Source organism: Gavia stellata, chromosome Z (assembly GCF_030936135.1).
Source record: "Gavia stellata isolate bGavSte3 chromosome Z, bGavSte3.hap2, whole genome shotgun sequence".
NCBI lineage: Eukaryota > Metazoa > Chordata > Aves > Gaviiformes > Gaviidae > Gavia > Gavia stellata.
The window spans coordinates 77,681,736-77,704,355 of NC_082637.1; the positions used below are offsets into that span (position 1 = coordinate 77,681,736).

Genomic DNA, 22,620 nt, shown 5'->3' on the forward strand with positions numbered 1-22,620 from the left:
TGGAGTTACCTGAGGCTTCCTGCCAGCACAGCTGCAATAGATTTTGTCTTTCAGCAGGAACTGGAAGCACCAAGCATGATACCACTCTGCTACCCAGGGGCAAATATCTGGGAAAGCCCAGATGAATGCTGTGTTCTTTCCCTGTTTCTCAGAGTAAAACCTGTGGAGGAGCTGTGAACAGGACAGGCCGTATGCATTATGTCTGATTGGAACAAATTCCTTATGTTATAGGAGTATCATGTGGACCCCCGGACATGATAGAAAATGGATCTGTTCAGGGAGAGGAGTTCCTATTTGGCAGTGAGGTTTTTTACAGCTGTAACCCTGGCTTTGAGCTACAGGGACCAAGCCGAAGAATTTGCCACGTTGACAAAAGGTGGAGCCCCTCCACCCCTTCATGTACGCGTAAGTAGCAAGCAGAGCAACATGGTGGCAGTTTTCCAGGAGAGCAGGGGAACAAACTGAGAGAGTGCCTTTGCTGGCTTCCTCCCAGTGTCCACCTCCAGCTGGCGGGCTGTAACAGGAGGAGCCAGAGGAAAAGCCAGCAGAGAAGTTCTTATTAGCAGTTCCTCTCTGATCTGAAGAGAGGTCCTTCTGGCACATTAAAATGGCACAAGCATAGAATTGTGCTCAGGTCTGTAGGGGAGGAGTGTGGTCTGCTGTATTTGATTAGCCATGCATTGTGGTGTGCAGGGCCTTGGACATTATGTGCTGGGATGGTTCATCTCTGCCATGCCACAGCTAATATATCCTGGCCACTCTGTATGTCTGGAAATCACAGCTCTGCTCCCTAGGATCAAATCTTGGCTCTCTGTGCAGCAGAAGGTGATTAATTGTGGGAGCATGGAATGAAGGATTTATGACTTATTTCATACAGCTTATAAATAAAACACCACCAAGATTTTATAGTCTTTACCAACAAATCATTTCCCATCTTCTCATGGTGATGTCATATTCCTACCCCTTGCATTCTTCTCTCTCACCTTTGACCAATTTGCCTGGTCTCTACAGTAAGTGTGGGACAGGGGGCAAGATCCTTCTTAACTACTGTCATTTTTCTTGGGGGCGTCTTCAGTTCACCTTCCACTGTACAGGGAGCAAAGGAGACTGCAAATCCAGCCTATGGCTCTGTTTGATTGAACACACCTCATAGCTTACAACACCATCAGATACATTTGGGGACATTCTCGCTCAGGTGTCTGCAGCCTGAACCCGAGGAGAGAGGGCAGGCAAGGCATTGTATAACCCTTCTCCATATAATACTTCACAGTTTCTTTCTTCCTATCTTCCCATTAATTCAGTGTGTGAACAGAGCTGTCAGACGGTGTGTAACAGATAGACAGAATGGCCTTCGTTGTCTGTATAAAACCAAAAAGTTTTCTCCTCTCCTAGGAATTACTTGTGGGCTGCATCCCTCAATAGAAAAAGCAGAGGCCATTTCTACAGGAAGCACATACAAAAGTAATGTAACCTTTGTGTGCAACTCTGGATACCATCTTGTCGGGCCCCAGAATATCACATGTCTTGCCAATGGGAGCTGGAGTAAACCCTTGCCATTGTGTGAAGGTAACTGTTGGTTTCATGGCCTGACACATTCCGATCTGGGATAAGCAATAGCTCCTACCTTATGCATGCATATCATACAATCCAGGGATTGAGCTGCTTTTGGGAAACAATCCTGTAATGGGCATTAAAAATGGTGCCTGACAAATGAAAAGTTTCACAAGGAGCACTGCCTGTTACCAAGCCAGAAGGAGTTTAGACATCATTTTTCCTAAGGTTTTCATCTGCAGTTTAACAAGCTTAATGAGAGATGAGGTTACTTGCCATCTCAGAAAATCAAACCCCTAACAAAAGGTGATGGACTGCGAGGACAAGTGGCTTGTCTCCCAGCGGCCTTCTGTAGTCAATTATTAAGTTGATACTCTTTTTCTGAACCTTGGGCCCCGGGGACAGTCTCAACAGCTCAGCCTTTAACCTCCATGCTCCTCACATGAACAAACACCATGAATGCATGATGTGTACCATTTTGCAAATCACTGCTTTCAGGTGCTCCCTCAGTAGGTCCTGTTGCTCACACCACAAAGCAGAATGACTGCCAAGCGAGAACTGTCTGTGTCATATGGAGTGGGCAGTAGTGGGTGAAAACAAGGCTGTCAACACAAAAAGAGAATAAAAACTTAAGATCACAAGTTTGAACAGATAGGCAGTACCGTTGGGTGACTCTGTTCAAAATGTAAAGCATCTAGAAGTTTACTAAATTGCAATATCATTAACTTTTAAGTATGACTGTTCTCCATTCCTCGCCTCTTTGCCATGAAAATACCAAGTCTGGGCTTCAGACTTTTGCTTTCCTCTCAGAAACACACTAGTTCATTTCTTGCCCATTGCACTTCCATTCAGGCTGTTCTTGTCCCTGCTGCATGTACCTCAGGTCTCCCAAGGTAGACTCTAGACCCAGCATCCTGCTTGCTTTTCGTAGTTGCTCCTGGCATTCTTACATGGAGCTGACATGTTGATGTCTCCACACTCAGCTGCACACACAGATTCAGAGGGGACCAGCATGCTATGACAGCTTCACCAAAGACAGATAATTATCTTCCACTCACGTCAAGTCTTAGGTTCCTGTCACCAGAGCCATGAAAACTACATGAGGGCTAGGGACCATCAGATGCAGTGCTGGGCAGCCACACAGTGCACAGATCACTGTGCAGTACAGTGCCCTAATGCTGTGCAGACCTTATAGTAGCAACCTGGAAAGCTGATAGGGTACATCCACATCAGAGAGGAGGTCTCTAGTACCTAGCCAGGCACCTAAGAAAAGTCACACACTTGCAGTGCTGAATGGATGTCAAGAAGACCATCTTGAACAAGGTTGAGCACAGCCACTTCACTAACTTCTCTCTTCCTCTTGCCTGACAGCCTTGTGTCTGTCTGGTAGTTTAATCTTCAGTCATCCCATTACATAGACAACCTAGGAAAATCAAATGGAAAATAAGACACAGAACAGTCTCTTGTGTAGCAGTGGTAACCCAGCTTGGACTGTCTGCTTGCTGGCTTCAGAAACACAGCTGAGAATCTTGAGGGGAGTGATTAGTGATATAAGTGTCGGCATCTTGCACCAGACCCATCTTGTATCTCATCTGTTATTTCTTGTCAGGTGAAAAGGAAGGCACAAAGGGCTGCAAGATTCTGGGATATCTCCCAGTGGCAAGAAAGAACCATTTCCATGTTCTGTCCCACTGACCACAGTATGAAGTCGTAAATGTGTCCTCCCCAGCACTGCCACATTTTGCTGACCTGAAGAACAGGTGGCCGGGGCTTTTCTCCATCACTGGGAGGAGCTCCTTCCCTAGCTTGGCTACATTTCCTTCCCAGGGCTACTGAACTCTCCCTCAATGATTTATTAGTCTGTGGTGCTACTTTAAACATACTGTGCGAGTAATTCAGGAATTGTTGGAAGTCCAGGTCTAATATCAAGCTGAATTAATGAGAGCTCTTCCTTTGCAGAGACCAGATGCAAAGTCCCAGTTTCCTTGCTGAATGGGAAGGCGATTTATGAAAACAATACAGTTGGCAGTACAATAGCATATTTCTGTGAGAGGGGATACAGCTTGGAAGGGGAACCTGTGGCAGAGTGCACAAGAGATGGAAGATGGAGTAATGCCTTGCCTCTCTGTAAACGTATGTTTGCTTTGTAATGAAAAAGTGGTCTCAATTTGTAAGCACTAAAGGCTAGGCTGCTCTTCATTGAAACTGACAGTAAACGAGAGCAACTTCTGCAGATCTGTGTGGAAATGTACTGTAATTTTCTTCTGGAGCAGCCATGAGCAGAATTTGTCACTTGTAGTTTAAAAAAATTGGTTTGGCCTACGTTCGGAGATTTCTTGGTATGCATTCTATTTTTACAGAGGAACAAAGGGAGCAGTTACTGAGACATGTTAAATAAGCATTAACTTGTCTGAGTGTATTTTTGTGACAGTAAAAGAATGAGCTGCATTAGGCGTAGCTCCCTTTAGTTGGAAAGTTGACGTAAAATGGAGTTAGTTGTAGTCCACCACATGATACCTGAGGAGCAGGTGGGAGAAAAGTTTGGAGGAGAAGGCAAAGGGAGACTTTATTCTTGTCTACAGTTAACGATTGGGAGGGTGTAAAGAAAAAAGAGCCAGATTCTTCTCAGAGGCGCACAGTGGTAGGATGAGGGGCAATGGACACAAGTTGCAACAAAGGAAATTCCAATTAAGTATTTGAAGAAAATTTTCACCATCATAGCAGTCAAACACAGGAACAGGGACCCAGAGAGGACATGAAATCTCCATCCTTGGAGATACTCAAATTTCAGCTGGTCAAGTCCCAGAGCAACCTCTGACCTAGTTGACCCTGCTTTGAGAAGGAGGTTGGACTTAATGGCTGTATAAATTGTTCTGTGATTCTGTGAAATAGCACCTTATGCACATGTGCGCTGTGCATACACACCCTCAATAGCCTTCCTTGTTTCTGTATGTGTCTGTAACTAATTTTAAGATCTACTTTAGTCTTAGGGTGGTTAATTGAAACATTTAATTTTCGTATTATAAAGGACGCACAGGATTTTAGTTTCAGGAAACTGGCATCAATCTCTGCTCTATATAGAGTCCAACCTTTTCCACATTCATGATGAGATCAATAGACTGTGCAAAAATAACTCAACAAGCTTAAAGCCAGCAATAAATAAAATTATCAGAGAAATTCTAAACTCTAATGAATGTTATTGTAAGTCTCTGCTGGAACACCTGGATTTTGCTGCTCTTTATTGGTCTAGCCCCTCGGAACAAGAAGTAGGATAGACCTGGCTCTTTTTTATGGTAAGGCTATGGTAAAAAGAAAGGACAAGAGAGAATGGTTTGATAGTAACAAGTAGGATATTGCCCACTTAAATCCTTAGTATGTCTTCTACTGGCATTAGTAGAGTATGGTAGCAAGCCATGTGACAGCAGAGAATCAAACCTTATTTTATGACTCAAATCTCATAACTCTACATCGAATTACAAATTGGACTTGTGTGCACCATCCATTTCTATTGCTTTTCATATGATTTCATTTTGAAATTTGCAGAAATTGTTCTAAAGTATTCTCTTCTTCCTTCCATCCCTTTTTCCTCCCTTCTCCTTTTCCTTCATACCCTTTCTTTGAACAGCAAACCCTTGTCCTGTGCCTTTTATAATCCCAGAGAATGCCCTTCTGTCTGAGGTGGATTTTTATGTTGGTCAGAATATATCCATCAGGTGCAGGGAAGGCTACCAGCTGAAAGGGCAGTCTGTGATCACCTGTAATCCTGATGAGACCTGGACTCCAGCAACAGCTAAGTGTGAAAGTAAGTACATGAGGTACAGTTCCACAGGGGCTGGGTACAGCCGTATCACACAGGAGCGTGACAGCGTAGACATTTCAGCAGAGCTCTCCTCCTAGATGCAGTTATTCTGGAAGAAGAGAGCTTTTGTCTGCTATTGCCATTTGGAGAGGTGTGTCACTCCGAGATCCAGGCACATAAAGGTGGCCCAAGAAGCTCTGCAGAGGAGCTATTTATTCTTTCTTTCTAACAGGGTTGTTTCTTTAAAAGGATCCAGAATATGTCTATGCCCCAAGAGCATTCGTCCTACTATCTACTAGAACCTAACGTAATTTTCTTCTCAGTTTATCTTTTGCAAGCACTGGAGCTAGGATTGGTTGTTGGACACCCTAAATATACTGAGAATGATTCCTGTGAGATTATGGGTGATGAGATGAGGGTTGTAGGGAGAGGTGCTGCCTATTATTGTATTTATTGACACTGACAGAAGGCATAGTGTCCTTTTGCAGGCATGTCTGAAAGCTTTTTGGCTTCTTGCAAGCAATATTTTTTAGTTCAGACAATGACATTGCTTCACTCTATAAACCCAGTCTCATGTATATCCTGGGACCATCTGAAAGTTTCTGGTCTATATGGTGGATATAGCCATTGTTGCATTACCTAAAACTGCTGTTCCTGGCCATCTCCCTGCCCACTGAGTGTATGTACAGGTTCTCCCTGGGAGCGTCTGCACCATGAAGAAGTCCTACTTACTGATTTCCCATCAGAGGTGTCTCTCTGGCACCTCCCAAGTCCTGCAAAGCGCTGTGTCCAGGGTTAGAAACTCTATTGTGCAGGCATCGCGGCTGACCAGCTTCTGGGTGTTCTCTTTTGTTTAGAGATATCTTGCGGCCCCCCAGCTCACACAGAGAATGCTCTGATTCGTGGTAGCTTCTATCAGTATGGAGACATGATCACTTATTCATGCTACAGTGGGTACATGCTGGAGGGGCCCCTGCGCAGCATTTGCTTAGAAAATGGAACATGGACAACACCACCTACCTGCAAAGGTAAGTCTTTTTTATGAACAGAAGCATATCTTAACTTGCCATAAGCATGGAGGTGTCATCCTAGCTGCAATAAAAATGAAAGTGAAATCATCTTTTGTGAGAAAGAGACAGAACCAGTCATCTTTCTGACATGCTGAGCTGTTGCAGATAAGCACTGCCAGTCAGTTTTTCACAGTCAAAGACTAAACACCGCAGAAAACAAAAGTAAGAGATCCAATGGGTGCTTAGTCTCTCACTGTGTTTAGATCTTGGCAGCTCCTGAAAATTGCTTTGCAATAAAATACTTATGGATAAGTTGATACAGCTCACTAAATAATACACACTAAGTACTGCAGAAAATTCACCATTTTAACAGAATACCAAAGACAAAGTCTAGCCTTTCCACCCTTGGCATACCAGCAGGAAAATGTCACTTTTTGGTTTGTTGAGCTACAAAATTCACTTGTTTAAATTACAGAATTAACTCTTCCACAGAGAAGATTCAAATAAATAGCTTTGAACAGAAAATGGGGGAAACCAACACAAAACATAAAAGAGATGATAAACTAAACAGTTAAAAACAGATACAAGCATCTTCAAACATGAACTTAAAACCAAGGATGAGGCATAGCTAAAGGGTTCAAGAGTCACAGGGCTTTGATGGAAGAGACCTTGCCATCTGCCATTTCTGTATCAGAAGCTTGACTAGCCTTCTGCTGCTGGGTAGCTATAGAGCAGTGAGTTAATTGCACCCTGAAGGCTTATCTCAGATGGTGTAACAGCAGCCATACCACAAACTGAACCTTAGGTATTTTGTTTAGAAATGTGAGTATTAAAAGCAAAAAAAACCTTAGGGCACATCAATGGCCAGTCACAAGCAGCCCCATTCCCTAAGCTTGAGAACTCCCACAGAAGAGGAAAGGTGCCAGAATGCTTATCTGGGAACATTAGAGCCATCATCAAAGTTGTCATGTCTGCCTCTCCTCCTGCAAGCCTCAGCTCCCCGTGTCAAAAATAGAAGCAACAATACCTCCTCCCTCCTTGGTGATTTTCTGTTTAGGTCAGAAGCCCTTTGGAGATAGAGGATTCTATACTGTGCTAAGCATAACTAATCAGGGTCCCCCTGTCAGTTTTTTTATATGAGTTCTGACAGCAAAATATTATGAATGTTAAGACCTAGACAAGCTGAGTTGCCCTATTCTGTGAAAGCAGGCACTCTGTTAAAATTCTGTATCTGATAGTTATAGTTGTCTTGCCTGAAAATCACGTATTAGTACATCATTTGAGGAAAGCCAGAGCCAAAGAAGTGGGCTTGTAACTCCTGAACGTTTCAGGAATAGAGAAGCTGCTCCTGAAAAACAGGTTTCTCCTGGTTATGTGACCATGGCTTGCCACTGCCATGAAGAATCACCTGTCGAGTAGCCAAGTAGAGAAGATTTACAGAAAAAGCACCTGAGTTACTTCAGATGTCAAGAGCTATCTGAAAGTCTTGTTAGAAATTTAGACTCCCAAAGCACCGAGACCTTTTTGAAAAGTTTGCCAAGTATCTCGTCATTTCTTTCTAAACTGTGGTGGCTACAGAATTCAAGGGATCTCTGCATAATAGCTATTCTACCTAAGCCAGAATTCATTACCAAAATTATTTGGATATTATCTCTTCAAATTTTAACACGTCAGATTCTTCAACTGCCCCTGTAATATCACCAGCCTTACTTTTTATTCTTATTTAATATTTATTAGTTACATAGAACCCTACTTTATGGCCAAGGGTTGTAGTTTTCTGCTAAGAGAGGTTCTTGCCACTGGTTACTAGCAACCTGGAAGGGCTGATCTGCAAAGCACTGTCAAACATGTGTCCTGTTTGCAATACCATGGAGTCTACTGGGACTGTTCAGAGGAATAAGTATTAGGTAAAATTATTTCAAAAAACAAAGTGATGAAGCGGACAGATGATCAGGGTGTAGTGCAGGAAAACAAAGCAGAATAACCAACCTTTTGGTGGTTATTAAGGGAGAGGAATAACAATTTCCCCCCCTTCTTTTCACCTGAAAGGGGAACTAAAAAGGTCCAAAGATGTTTCTGAGAGGACCAACCTGTGTTTTCATGACACATGTCAAAATAATCTTTCAAAACTGATTTATAATTCATTTGAGGGATTTGCCTAACAAAAGGCCTGCAGGACCCAAGCCTTTGTGATCTACATCAGAAGCGACATGAAAGCACTCTTTGTAATGACTCATGATGCATTTCTTGGTTTTGGCTCTGTGAGTTGATTATTAATGTGTCCTAAGCCTGATTGAAATGTTCTGGCCCGGTTGAACAGGTTAGTTAACGTAAATATTATAATTAAAAAGCAGACTTCGTTAGCTTCTTTGGGAGAGTTCTCACCACAGCTGCACTTGCCTGAATCACTGCTGGTTAGAGGTTGCAGGCCAGATTCTGATCTGAGTTTCAGAGGTGAGAAGTATTAGCCTGGATCTGCCGATCATAAACACGTGCAGGACTCAGCAGGCTGCACAGATGCATACAGATTTTCTGACTGCAATTTTTTCTCTCTGAAATGCTCTAAAGTCTGTGTCGTCTTTTTGCCCTTTGCCCACCTCTTGCTGACTGTGAGTGGTCCGTGTAGAGTTGCTGACCCCGTCAGCAAACAAGAGCATTATGAGAGGGCAGCTGAGCGATGGAGGAAATTGTTCTCCTGCAACCACAGGCAAGCCTTTTGGCAAAGCTGAGAACAGATATCAGAAATCATTATTTCTCCTTCTTACCCATGTTTGTCTTGCAGCAGTGTAATGCTTTTGTGTCCTATGGAGATAACTTTCAAGCCTGGATTTACAAGAGGATCTCAAAGATTAAGATTGGTACCGCAGATGTGAAATCTGCTACCACTAACTGAAGTCACAGTTAATGGTTCCCATTCTCTCCCCAGCACATCAGGACTGCATTTGCCCTGCTTGGTTTTACAATAGCAAAAAAAAGAGAATGACATCCCAGCTTAACTTCCCACCCCAAGCCTTTCTCTAGTCTTGCCTGTCGAGTGAAGAATAATCCTCACAGCTACAGACACAGAGTCTCTGCCCGCCTAAATTGGTGTATAACAAGTGCACACCTAGGGATGACACTGTCTTACTCATTCAGTTTCACAACCAGGGCCTGGGCAGAAATCCAGGAAAAGCCTATCTCTGCCTAAGATCCTGGATCGCTGAGCGGGATGGAGTTGCCATCCAAAGTGATTTCTGTAACTTAGAAAATACATGCATCATCTCCATTGATGGAGAGAAAGAAAATACACTTCAGAGACCATTCTTCATGAGCTTTGAATTTAACGTAGGATGTCATTTATACACAAACCTTTTACCTCCCATCCCATTATACATTCATGGGATATTGTTTTAAGTGGGGTGGATCACACAAAGCTTTAAATGGTTTTTTGATTCAACTTTCATGATTTTTCATTGCACAAAGGAAATCTGGTTGGCACACTACTCTGCTTTAGTCAACACCCAGAGACAAGCTGTCTGTGTAGTCATAGATACCTTTACAAAAAAAATTGTTCAAAATACCTGTTAAAATATTGCAACTCTGTGAACCTGCTAGGGCCTAAGGTCTCTCCCCATTCTCATTATCAGGTAACATTTGATGGGAAGGCTCTTGACATTGAAAAATAAAATGGCAGAAGCTTTGGCCTCATTTCAACAGACTCCAAGCTGTAGCTTGCAGCTTGGCATGGTGTAGCTGCAAGAGTGACTCAAGTTTGGCTCTCAGAGGAAGATTTGCATTCTCTCCAATGTGGAGCTCAGGTCTGAACAGTGTGCTAAACCACTGTTTGTATTTAATACCAACACTGAACAAGATCAGAAACACTCAAAGCCTGAACTCATATTTTGCTCACCTAGTAACTAATTAAATATAGGATGCAATTAACAGTTCAGACTGAGTTTCCTGAGGTTACTCTATGTTCATAACTACCACTAATTAGAAGTTAGTCTGATTACTTATTTGTTCTGTAGTATCGTCTCAAAGCCACAATTTTTGATCTTCTGTCTATAGTATGTACACCAACACGACAAGGTTGTACTTCCTCTAATGATCTGTAGTCTAACATGTTTGTACTTAGCTTACCACCCGATTTTGTAAAGTAGTCCTGGTTTCCCTGGATGTATTATCCAAGATACGGTGCAATGTCATAGAAATGATGATGAAGTCCAAAGCCTGTCCAGTCCAGGCAACATACTGGGGCAGCATGATAGAGCCCACTTCAAATTCCTCACTTTTATGGTGCTCATTAACAGGTGTGCGAGCCAAGGAGCACCAGTCAGCATGAATGCTAAGTGAGGTTTATAATCACACTTTTGGTTCTACGGGTAAACATTTCACTGTGCCACTGCTGCAGCCTTGTTGGTCAATCCTCATTAAACTGGATGATAGTGCAATAAAAATTGCTTAATCTACAACAGTGTTTAATCTTACTGTCGGCAAACCCTATATTATGCCAGACGGCATTATCTTGGTGTTTCATACCAAGGTTAGAAAAAAGCTTCATTTTATTTTAGAGTTAATTTAGAAGAGAAAAAAAAAAGATAATAGTTTTTGTTTGGGGTGGGGTTTTTTCTTTTGTTTTGCAAAAATGAGTGGGGAAAAGCAAATAAAGCATAGCGTCAGCCTTGAAACATTATCCAAATAATTTACCCAACTACACTGAAAATGTCTGTTTTTATTCTTGGCATGGACAATTTTTTATTATCTTAACAGTTCCCGTGCTCTTACTCACAGTACCTACTCAGACACACAGAGCCAGAAAATTATGTAGCCCTTGAAATCAAAACCAAGTTACGTTTCTGAACTTCACTACCTTTGTTTGTTCTACTCTAAACTTTACAATTGCAGAGATCTGTGCAAGATGCTGAATTACTCAGCTTTTAATTAACCGTCTTGAGTTTGTAATGAAATTGTATTGTTTTCAGCTGTCTGTCGGTTCCCATGTCAGAATGGTGGCGTCTGTGAGCGACCAAATGCCTGCTCATGTCCGGATGGCTGGATGGGTCGTCTCTGTGAAGAGCGTATGTATATCATCCCTAAGTGTAATTTTAAGGATGTTGTAGGTAAGACAAATGAATTTCCTGCAATGAACCGGGTGGGAAAATTAAAGGCATAAAAGCCAAAAACATAAAAATCCTTACTTTATTCTGCCTGATGAATTGGAGAGAACAGAAAGGACCAACTGATTACTTGTTTTTAGACAAATGACTATCCGCTGACATCTCCAAACCAAAACAGGCACTTTTTTAATTGATGCGATTTTGTGGGTGCTTTCTCGGTATGGTTGAAGAACAGCCTGCTTCAGTTCTCCAAAATGTTTCTAATAGCAACACATGATCGTTTTGGGGTAAGAACAGGGGTTAGAACAGAAGAGGTGTGAGTGTTCTGCTGGTGGCTGCATTTGTTTCTTGGCTTCCTTTTTAGTCAGTCTGTGGTTAGGAACCTGATCAATTCATGTTCAAATAATACAACCGTGTCACCTTTTTCATGCTGTCCTTCCTGACATGTGTACCTGTACCCCACACATTCTGGGCTGGCTTTTCCTGGCCTGGATTTCTGAATAGTTAGAGAACTGGATCTGCTCCGGTTGAAAAGAGCCAAATCTGACTCTTGGGTCTGTCAGGGATTCCCTGGGTGACACTGGGGTTGCCAGTTTGTGCCATGTTTCCCATTTTTTTTGTGATGGTCTTACCAGAAGGAATTTGGGAGGGCTAACCCTTTCATGCTGGCATAGCTGCTGCATGACAGGTCTTATTACTGTACACATAGCTAGGCATGGGTCTGTGTGGATAGAAAAGGAAAGTACCCTTACTGTATTTATTATATTACTTAGTATGGCCCTGACATAAAGCTTTAGCGTGTCCAAAAACACCTGCAGCTTGAGGTGGTGTCACTGTCCCCAGCCCTGACTATACATGGAGACTTACAAAAAGATGTGGCATCTCCTCCTGTAGTTCATGGAGAGGAATGTAGGTGTATCACACCTTAAAATGGTCCTCTGAACCTACCTCTGCAGCTTTCAAGTCTTCTCTGTGGCAGTGTCTGTTCCACATGGCACAAATTAGCTGTACATACAGAATGAGAAGAGGTTCAACAAGTTTTGTCCTTCTGCATTTACAGAAACCCCAGCTACGTGGTGCATTCACACAGCCCCTCTTTTGCTGTCCCTATGTCTGTTAGTACCACCATAGCCAGACATGCGAACTCAGCCCTGTAAGTTTCAGTTTCAGCCGAAGAGGACTGAGCCCTGTGTCTGGCTGAATTGTGTTTGGTATGCCATAATTGATTTCCTTACCTTCCCATTAGTAATGATATTTAATGCATTTTTCAGTACCAGAGGACAGACTTTATGCCCCAAGTCATTTAAATCTGTCATCCCAGTTCAGACCCTGTTTTCCTGTATGAGGAAAATGAACAGGCAGCTTACTAGCCAGATGGTACTTGATGCAGATACAGGCACTAACTCACTTTTTTTTTTTTTTCCCCTTTACTTTGGTATACGTAGTGAGGAGAGGGGAAGAGTATTCCCTCAATTGGTTAGTGCCACCTCAGTTTTGCAGCATTGCTTGTCAAGCAAGGTGCACCAGTGAACAGAAAAGACAGGTTTAGTCTTTGGAGGTGAGGGCCCGTTCTGGAAGTCAAAGGGATTTTTGAGTGCTAGCACTGAGCACTGATCTATCAGGAGTGGGCCACAGGTGAGGCTACAGAGCTCTAACAGAATTCAGTCACCTTGTAGTTCACAGTACATTTCACAGATAACAAGATAAATTCATCTTCCTGAGAGAGGCCTGATAACTCTAAAAAACATGAAGAGCACTACTAGTTTAACGATATAGACAAGTAGTTCTTGGTGATATGGGTTAGTCCTGTGAGCTCTGTGGAAGTTCACTATTCTTTTCTTACCCAGGCTGACTGCATCTGCTCAGCTTGATCTCTGCTGTGCAGCGGAAGAGGAAGAACCTCTGCATCAGTCCTCTGCATCCCCCATCCACCCTCCCAGTATAAAACTCCACTGGAAGTGCCACTCAAGGGTCCAGATTTGAGACCCAGCTCAACTCTTGCTCTTATTAGAGCAACGCTTCCAGCCACAGTCAACCCTTTGCACCCAAAATGCCTTGTATCAAAGCTGTCTTTCCATGGGGGTGCTTGTGGTGTCACCTGTGTCAGCATGTTTTCACTGGCCCAGACCAAGTGCTTTTCTACGGGCAGTGCATAGATGAGCTTGTTTTGGATGTTACATTGTGGGACCCCAGGGAATCCACAAACAATCCAGTTGTTTGTAATTAAAGCATGAACTGATTTTGTTAGCCACCATCACAGAAGCGGGCAATGTCTGTGGATATTACATGTACGAAACAAGCAAACAGCCCTGCTCATTTCCAGTGAGCACAGAGCCTACAGACGTCTGAAGGACTCTAGCAGTTGCTCCAGTCTGTCCATTTGTTTGTCATTATTCCTTCTTGTTTCTGGCTGCCATGCCAGTCGTATTTGCTGCTCATGCCTTGTGGGTAGATCTACTCAACTCTGCTGATACTGCATGCAAACACTTCGAGGGGGAGTAGAGTTTCTAATTAAACATAAGGGTTTTTTCTTGCACACTTCATTCTTTGCTTTCATGGGAGATAATTACTTCCACTGGTTCTCTTCTCCTCTCCTTAGCAATATGCATTCTGCCGTGTCTCAATGGAGGTCGCTGTGTGGCCCCTTACCAGTGTGACTGCCCTCCTGGATGGACTGGATCGCGCTGCCATATGGGTAAAACTCCTTTCACCTGCATTTTTTTCTCACTTTTTGTGACTCTACTATCAATACCTAGCACAGTTTACTAAGGACTCTGTAGAACTTCTAAGCTTCTCACAGGAAAACCCAGGCCTGCAATAGTATTCCTGGAGGATTTGCTGTCCCCAGCTATGAACTATTTTCAGAGTAGTCCCTGGTGAGTCTTTAAAATCCTCAGAAAAGTTTGCTCCCAGAAAAGACAGACAGCATTCACAAGAGTGCTCTCTGCAAAAAGTATTGCAGAGGAGAGAGGATTTCCAGAGAGAAGAATAAAACTAGACTGTCCATTCCAAGAAGAGTCAGAATTTCATTTTCATCTTCAGCACATGCAGGTCATCGTTAAACTCACAAATAAGCTGCAGGTACTACAGAGGTTTTTCACCACATAGCTGTCTGGTTTGAGGAATTCCCACTTACTGCCTGAGTTCTGAGCTAGGCAAGAGGGCAGAGCAAAGTAAGGATTTGTTTAAGGATGGTTGAGTTTAATGAGTATGTGGGTACCTTACATTAGGTATCATCTCTAAGTTCTCTGAACAAATCTAACGTGCGCTGCATTTTACTAGATCTCTTACTTGCATCTAACCAAGGCTGAAGGGCATGCAGCACACCAAAATAGTGAGGGGAGTGATTCTAGGCTCCAGACCTATGTCTTTGCAAGTCACCTTGTGTCAGATGAGGCTGATTTGCAATTAGGGGTAATATTTGAACACACGTTTGGGATATATGGTTCCACATCAAGGCTAAACAAATGTCAGTTTTTGAAAGGCTTGTCCCTGTGGAAATAGCCAGTAAAACTCATAGCAATTGAGTGATCATTGAAATGTCTTTCAACCATTTTTAAATCTCAATCACTAATAAATGTTAACTATTTTTTTAAATTATTTTACAGTTTGTTCACTGTATTTTTATTGTCCAGGTGCACCTTAATTGATTGTTACCAGGGCCTTAACATGAAAGCGCCATTTTGCCTTTCTGCAAGACTGTAGAGTGGCTGATTGGGTGAACTGGAGGAGGAATTCGTGCTTTTGTTAATGAATGTTCTTATTATTTGTTCAACTGATAAGAATAGTGAGTCTGGGGGATAAGCTGTGTGACAGACTGCAAACCCAACCATTCTTCAGCAAATTGAAGTTCCAAAGTGAACATTTTAACTCAGAACTACTGTCTTTTGAAGGGACACTTGCCTAGTACATAATGCATCATTACCTCTCATATTTCACAAACTTTGCAGCTATAAGAGCATAGGTGGTTAAGGAGGATAGATGGCTTTTTCACTTTTGGGCCAGCAATTCAAATCTGTTCAGGCTGACTTGCTTTTTGGTAGCTAAAGAAAAATTTCTAGTACACAACGGCATCTGTGCCAAAGCCCATTCATAAAAGCTCATAACCACTGCTTATGAAGCTATTAAACCACTTCTCATGTTACTTACTGGTCTTGACCTTTTGCCATGACAGAGCAAAGTGAAAGAGAAGTATTTGGATTAAATGCTGGTCTCACAGGAATAATTATGTGCATAAAGTGAGAGCTAAAGATGTTTCATTCATATGCTTCATTCCAGAACCAGAAATAATTTTCAACATGACAAACTTGGTGCACTTAATTGCACAGTGATGGTCTGCCTCTATAACCTCCTGCCGTTGTTTGTTCATGTTTGGCCCAGAGGAATCGGAGTAGTGTATTTCCATCTCCTTTTGCATTCCTGTGATTGCTAATTTCCATTTCCTGTAATTCCATTTTAATCAGTGTTTCCTGATGTATATTCCTTGCAAAAATATTACCCATCATTTGTCCTCACTGGTATCTTTAGGTCTGTCCTCTAGATATGGCATTATCTGTTTAAAAGACTTTATGTCTTTCAGCTTTCCTACGATATAAATGTCTGCACTTGAAGGACCTCACTAAGTGAGTCTCTAAATCTGTTCTGTAAATTGTATGGTGCTTTATCTTCCAGTCTCAAAATTGATAGGAAGACTTTAAGCTTTGACTTTTGTTTGGTTACATGATGTCCCTGGGTTAGGCTGTCACACAAAAGCGGGTGCGGCCATTTCACAGCTGGCCCAGCATGACTCTGTCACACAGGCTGGTGTTTGTTCTCTAATTCAAATGCCCTGTACCATGTAGTCACCCTTCTCATGGCTACCCAATGTCTTTCAGGAACTTACTGTCCTTCTCTGCTTCCTTTCCTTGTCTCCATACAGGTGCCATTGTGTGAAGTCTTACTCCTTGCCTACTGTTGATCTGTAAATGTATTTCTGACCTGTAACCTCCTCTGTTTATGCTGCCTCTTTCTATACTTTTTTACCACAGCCATCACATTCCTTTCAAATAAACACCCACATTTTCTTCCAAGAAATAAGGCCTGTTCTTTGTTGATCTTCTGACCCTTCTATTCTAGTTCCTCCTCCTGCTTCCACTTACATTCCTTTTTTTGCCTCAACTTGAGGCAAAAAGAACAGAATTTTTAAGGCAATGTAAAATAATGCAGTCTGTGTCATGCAGCAGATAACAAAAGTAGTAGAGAGGGTCAAATCACATTTAGCAGAGATGTGCTTCTAAGGCTGCCCTTTCCAGAGCAAAGCATCTTTTCCAGCAGACTCACAGCTGATGTTTAATGTTGTAGTTTTGAGAGTAGTCCATTCTTAACAGAATAATGCAGGCTGGATTTTCAGTACCCTGTTCCTTAATCAGCTTGTTGTGGGTGTGCTCATTAATGCAACTCTGTGTGTGTGTATTTGTATGCAGCTGTTTGCCAGTTGCCTTGCTTAAATGGTGGGAAGTGCATACGACCAAATCGTTGCTATTGTCCCTCATCGTGGACTGGACACGACTGCTCTAGGTAAGTGTTGCTGAGCACTGTCCCATAGCTAGGCTGAATCACACCCTACTGAGCTCTAAATCTAAAGAATGTGCAATTAACTTTGCACATTTTGAGCATCTCTGCATCCTGTAAATCAGTAGTCATTGGACGGCTCATGATTTATGGGCAAGCTGAAAAGGCTTTAGAGCATACTCTGCAAAATGATTGCCAAATTTGTAGAAAACTCAGGAAATGGTAGATTTACATGTAAGCAGACAGGCAAACCTGCAATGTTTAGCCTTATTTTTAATGGTGTAAAGGGAAATGTTTGTTGTGATGTAATACAGAATGTTCTTCAGGAAATTTGGGTGACGTACTCTGTACAAGTGTTAATTTTGAACTCTATATACCTCAGCTGGGTCCAGGTTCAATACTAGGGTCATGCAACAGATGTTATAAATAATAGCTCTTCTTACACCTAGTGTTGAGTGGTGTAATCATTTAAAGAGTACAACACAGTGACTCTGAGTCAAGTCCCAGTTCAAATCACCTGGCAGTGCAGTCCCTGTATCAAGAGCTCCAAGGACTGGGCTTAGATCTGTTTCACATGTGCTTTCTTTTAGAGAGTTTTACCAGTGCTTGTGTTTTGGTTTGCTGACTCACGTCTAATGGGGCCAATAGTGGACTAGGTTTTCAAGCCAGTGAGCCCCATCACCATGCAAGGCAGCATTTACAAGTCTTAACTGTAGCTTTGTTTTTTAAAGTTAACCTGTGAAGTTTGGGTGTTTGGCTTTGAGGGCAGTCTGAACAGGACTCAGTTTTTCTTTGGAAAGCTGTTTTATTTCATGCTGCCATTAAGAGATATTTACAAACCTGAAGAGGGAAGGCAGGTGGAATGGTAATGATGTTGTTGTGGTCAGGAATCAGATATAATAACAAAACATGGAGCATGAGTTCTCCTGCTCCCTGCATGGAATATTAATGAGGGCCATGAAACACATGCTAGCAAAAATATTTATGCCTCAACTCACACAGGCTCCTACTGAACAAATTGGTCATTATCCCGGAGAGCTGAATGTTAGTATTTTTCTCCAGGATACAGACAAAGCCTGTGACATTGTACATTTTTTCTATTATTCTTTCTGGACAGGTGACAGACATTCCTCCCTGTCTCTCATACTGTTTACCTTAAAGCTACAGAAAAGATGCTTGTTTGAGAAATTACATTGTCCAAAATGAATAGTTTTCATTTGTCAGCTGTGATTATATATGCCTAAGTGAAGCAACTTAAATGTACTGCCAACAAACAGTATCCAGCTTCAGACTGAAAGGTACACATCTAAAGTCTGATAGTATTTGCATTTAGGACATGAAGCAGAGAAACCCAAATCCAGTGGATTAGCAGTCAAAAATTATGGAGTTAATCTCTGAGGCAAAGCAAAGTTTCAGGCTATTATCAAACTGGACTCTTCTAGGGTTTTTTGTTGTTTTTTTTTTCCAAGTCCACAGCTCTGTGCAGCATTGTGAAGTCTGAGAGAAGGTGGACCATAGACCTACAGGCTTGTAGTTTAGCAGGGCATCCCTTCAAGAGCTGTGGGAGAGGATGTTTCCCACACATAATTGGGGGCATAGAGGGGAGGGGACAGAAATAAGCACTGAGGTCTGTTTCATATTTTGTAAGCTTTGGCCTCAGCCGCTGGTGGCCCTTTACAGGGTACGATACTGTTCCAAGGACTCAAAAACAATAGAGGCAGAACAGGAGTAAATGCCATGATAGCAAAGATTCGCTGTTGCAGGTTAACTAGGTATGATTTATAAGGGGAAGCTGAAAGGGCCAAATGCTTGCATCAGCATCTAGGACAAGATTAGCTCCAAACCAGTCTGTGATAAGCCATGACTTACATTAAATGCCAGATATCTCTACTCCCCACGTCCATCCTCTTCCCCTATCAATATGCTGGTTTGAGCTGTGGCACTCTAATCCCTGGTATACTTTCAGGCACCATCCTCTTGTGCCTCACTATTGATCTTGTTTGGTATGTTCATTACAGCACTGATTTTATTTTGTTTGGGTTTTTTGACGCAGGAAACGGAAGGCTGGATTCTATCCCTTTTAACATCAGAGCAGCAGTTCTACATTCAGATATCTTTCTTCAGCCTAGGCACCAGGGCGTGGAATCTAATGCATCGTAAATCAAATCCATTGCTTCCCTTCCCCTCCAGCTCCCTTGTTTTGTATTTTATTTTGTGATACATTTTTACTATACCTTTCCATTTTTAAAGAAATCCTCTGTATTTTTCATTTACAAAAGTATTATCAAATATATGCTGCTACACACACACCATAAACACATACACATACAAAAGTAAAGATTCCTACTGTCCACTGAGGAAGTGGTTGTGTACAGTGAAGTCCCTCACATTTCTTACATAGAGTAAGCTAATTAAACCATACTATACTGCCAACCGTGATTAAACAGAATGTCGCAATTCTGCTTACCATCTGCCAAAGCGTACTGTAGTCCAGCAACTCAACAGTAAAGAATACTTACACAAGGCTAACTGAGCCACTAAACTTAGCATTAGGCCTGTTTCTGAACCATGTTGATGTAAATTAGAAGTCCATGTGATGAAGTTCGTGTTGTAAACACAGTTTCTGGTGGGCATAAGAAGAAGATTCTGTAATATATATTATGTGACATTAACGTCATTGGAGAGTGACTTAGCGGAAGGCATCAACATGAATTTTACCTGAGATTTATTGGCAAAATGTAAAAAAGATGAGACAACATCATGTCATTCAGAGAAAGGTGGACCAAGTCTAGCCAAGAAGAGCCTTTGAGGCTTTTTGGTTTACAGGCAGTTCAGGTACAGCTCTAAAGCTGGGTAATTCAGGATCCAGCAGTGGGAAGCAGGCGGTCCACTGAAATTTGTGCTTCCCTCTTGCCATGGGACTCAACACCTGCCTGTAACCACCATCCCTTTCCTCTGTAAATCATGAAATACATGTCTAGCAGCTGTCTGCTAGGTGAATGCTTTTGATATATGGGGTTTTGGGTCCCAAAATTTGACTGCCCCTAAGATGGAGAGAGAAGGCACCAGTTAAGTTTACAGGTGAAACTTTGCTCTTTGCTTACAGAAAGGTTGTATTTACGTTATGCAGAACTCTCAGAGAACTGGAAAAGGCCGCTCTTGAGTACACACGCAGGCAGAAATGCTCAGCTGAGTGAGAAATACTTGAGAGTGCACATGCCATCAGATTTCTCTTTCTCACACTGTTGATTCTATTGCATCTGAGGATTACACACGCCTGAATGCCATCATGAAGTCATGCTCTAGTGAATTGACATGCTAAGATTTACCTATGGTTAAGCAGGGTGGTGGAATTACAAGATGGAAATGACATGCGTTTTTTGAGGTCAAATGTTTGGTAATTATCGTCAGTTAGCAAAAAGTCTGATCTGTGAAAGATGTTAGCGTGAGAACCTGAGAATCATTGTTCAGAAGTTCCATTTTTCCCAGTAATAATAGAAAAGCATGACTTGCAGTCAGCACTGGGAAAGAAGAAGGAGGAATAAATTTTACCTTCTGTAGCATTCCTGCTTAGTTACCCTCTGGATTAAGAGTGTGCACAACCTGCCCCACACCTCCCCCCTTTATAGATTTACCTTCCTTTTATGAATGCATGAACTTGGACACAGGAAAGTGATACAACACCAAAATCAGTTCACGGTTACAGTAACATGGCACTAGTAAATACTGACACATAACTGATGGCTGTTAGCCCAAGACCAGAAATGGGGAAGAAAGAAACAAGCGAAGTTGTAAACCAGAAAGAGCTTTCAGCCAATTAAAAGAAAAACAGATAGGAAAGAATAGGAGTCATTAGGGGATCAGATTAATGTGAATGTAGATTCCTTCCCAGTGGGAGCTGCAACCAGCTGAAGAGTTGTCGTTTCAGCTCCCACAACCTTCTTTTTCTAATGGATTCTGCTAGCACATAGCAACAATCTTCTGTCTCCCAGCTCCACAGCCATCGATGTTTACAGCTTTGACTGAAGTTGGTGTTCAGTAAGTAATGTCCGCATTTCAACCTGTAGTCACCACCATTTGTAGGCACTTTCTTCCTTGACCTCCTTACTGCCTTAACAGCATGCGAGTGGAAGCTGCAGTGAGCAACACAAGACTTCTCACAGGAAAGAGTGCATGGGTGAGAAAAGCAGATCTTTATTTATATGTTACTCTCGTGCTTTAGTCCCTTTTCCAGTGTGCTTCTCTGGTGTGTGCCCTGACTCTGCCCTGGTGATCTCCAGAGCAGAACAGCGGTGAGGACAGTGCTTAGAGCTGGGAGGACATTGTTAGAGACTTTATGGCTGTGGGATGGCTTTTAGCACTCCAGCTTCACACTAGTGACTCGTACAAGGAGTCCTGGGATCAACCGAGGCAACATGTTTCGTAAGGAGATGTGGTGGTAGGACAGAATAGCTGAAACTAGAGGCTGTTATATTAGTGCTGTTGATGTTCTGATACTTTCTCCAACACTTTCCCCTCCCTACCCAGTACTGTATTGTCATTTATGTCACTGCTTGTTGTGTGTTTTAAATGACTTCTGTGTGATGCACTTTACACTGTAAATAAAGTTGCACCCTGTTTAGTGCCCATATAGAGGCAACATTTCACTCTTTTCTTAATGCCTTGCAACAAAAACACCGACCTACCCTTTAGGAACTGCTGGCAAAGCCCGAGTATGAGGGAGATGGAACTCCACTCAAAGGAAAAGACAAAATAATTGCCAGTAATCTTAAAAGGATGTGCTGGATTAGTCCAGGTTTGATCTTCAGATAAAAATGCAGTCACCACCTAATTTTTCAAATCCTTTCTGCTGCTAGAGGGTATTTTAAAACCCATAAGGACCAAATTTACCACTGGCATAAATAGATGCATTAAAACCTGCTTCACTCACTACTTACACCAGATGGAGATATGACTTGTTTTATTCTGCACCAGTACTGGAATTTTTAAAGCTCTGGAGACACCCATATTCAAAGACAGTTGAGGTGAAAAATGTACTATAGCAGAAAGAAAACTTTGTAACTCAAACACCACACCTCCAAACAAGGACCATGTATGACATCGCAGTCAAAAGATTGAGGGTGTGGGGTTTTTGAAGGTGATGTTAGTAAGCCTTTCAATGTTTTGATACATAGGCATAAGTGAGACTTTGAAGTGCAAAAGGTGTTTAATGTTTCAAAGCCTCCCCCTAAGCCACCAGGCCAAAAGGTGGTGTGAGGTTACAGACAGTGCTGTTTATGAAGCCATGAAATTTGATGTGCATCTGATAGAAAAGATGCAAATTTACATCTCAGATTTACAGTCCTCCAAACACTGGTAATAATCCTGAGTGGGAACAGCTGGGCTGCCTTTGCACATGGACTCAGATCTTGTACATGCTGTAGAAATACAGAGCACTGCCTTATTTAAAAGGAAGTGTGGTAAGAATGGCACTCTTTCCCTGGCCCTGTCCTCTTTGCCATGAAAATTGAAGAAGCTAAAATGCTGACACCGATGTCTCTCTGCTCTTGGAAGTGCAGTGGGAAAGATATGGGTGTCTCGGGGAGGGGGGGGGCAGGCACTGGACAGGGTTAGT

General features: G+C 42.3%; 1 protein-coding gene across 1 annotated transcript in view; it reads left to right on the forward strand.

Moving 5' to 3' along the window:
• Positions 1–19,818, forward strand: part of SVEP1 (sushi, von Willebrand factor type A, EGF and pentraxin domain containing 1) — a 128,178-nt gene extending 108,360 nt beyond the window's left edge. The window contains exons 42-50 of the mRNA XM_059834260.1: positions 232–405; positions 1,393–1,566; positions 3,511–3,684; positions 5,177–5,353; positions 6,208–6,378; positions 11,322–11,417; positions 14,056–14,151; positions 16,919–17,012; positions 19,060–19,818. Coding sequence (XP_059690243.1) covers positions 232–405; positions 1,393–1,566; positions 3,511–3,684; positions 5,177–5,353; positions 6,208–6,378; positions 11,322–11,417; positions 14,056–14,151; positions 16,919–17,012; positions 19,060–19,090 — 1,187 coding nt within the window. The 3' untranslated portion in view covers positions 19,091–19,818. The remainder of the gene's footprint in view (positions 1–231; positions 406–1,392; positions 1,567–3,510; positions 3,685–5,176; positions 5,354–6,207; positions 6,379–11,321; positions 11,418–14,055; positions 14,152–16,918; positions 17,013–19,059) is intronic.
• The last annotated feature ends 2,802 nt before the right edge of the window (positions 19,819–22,620 follow it).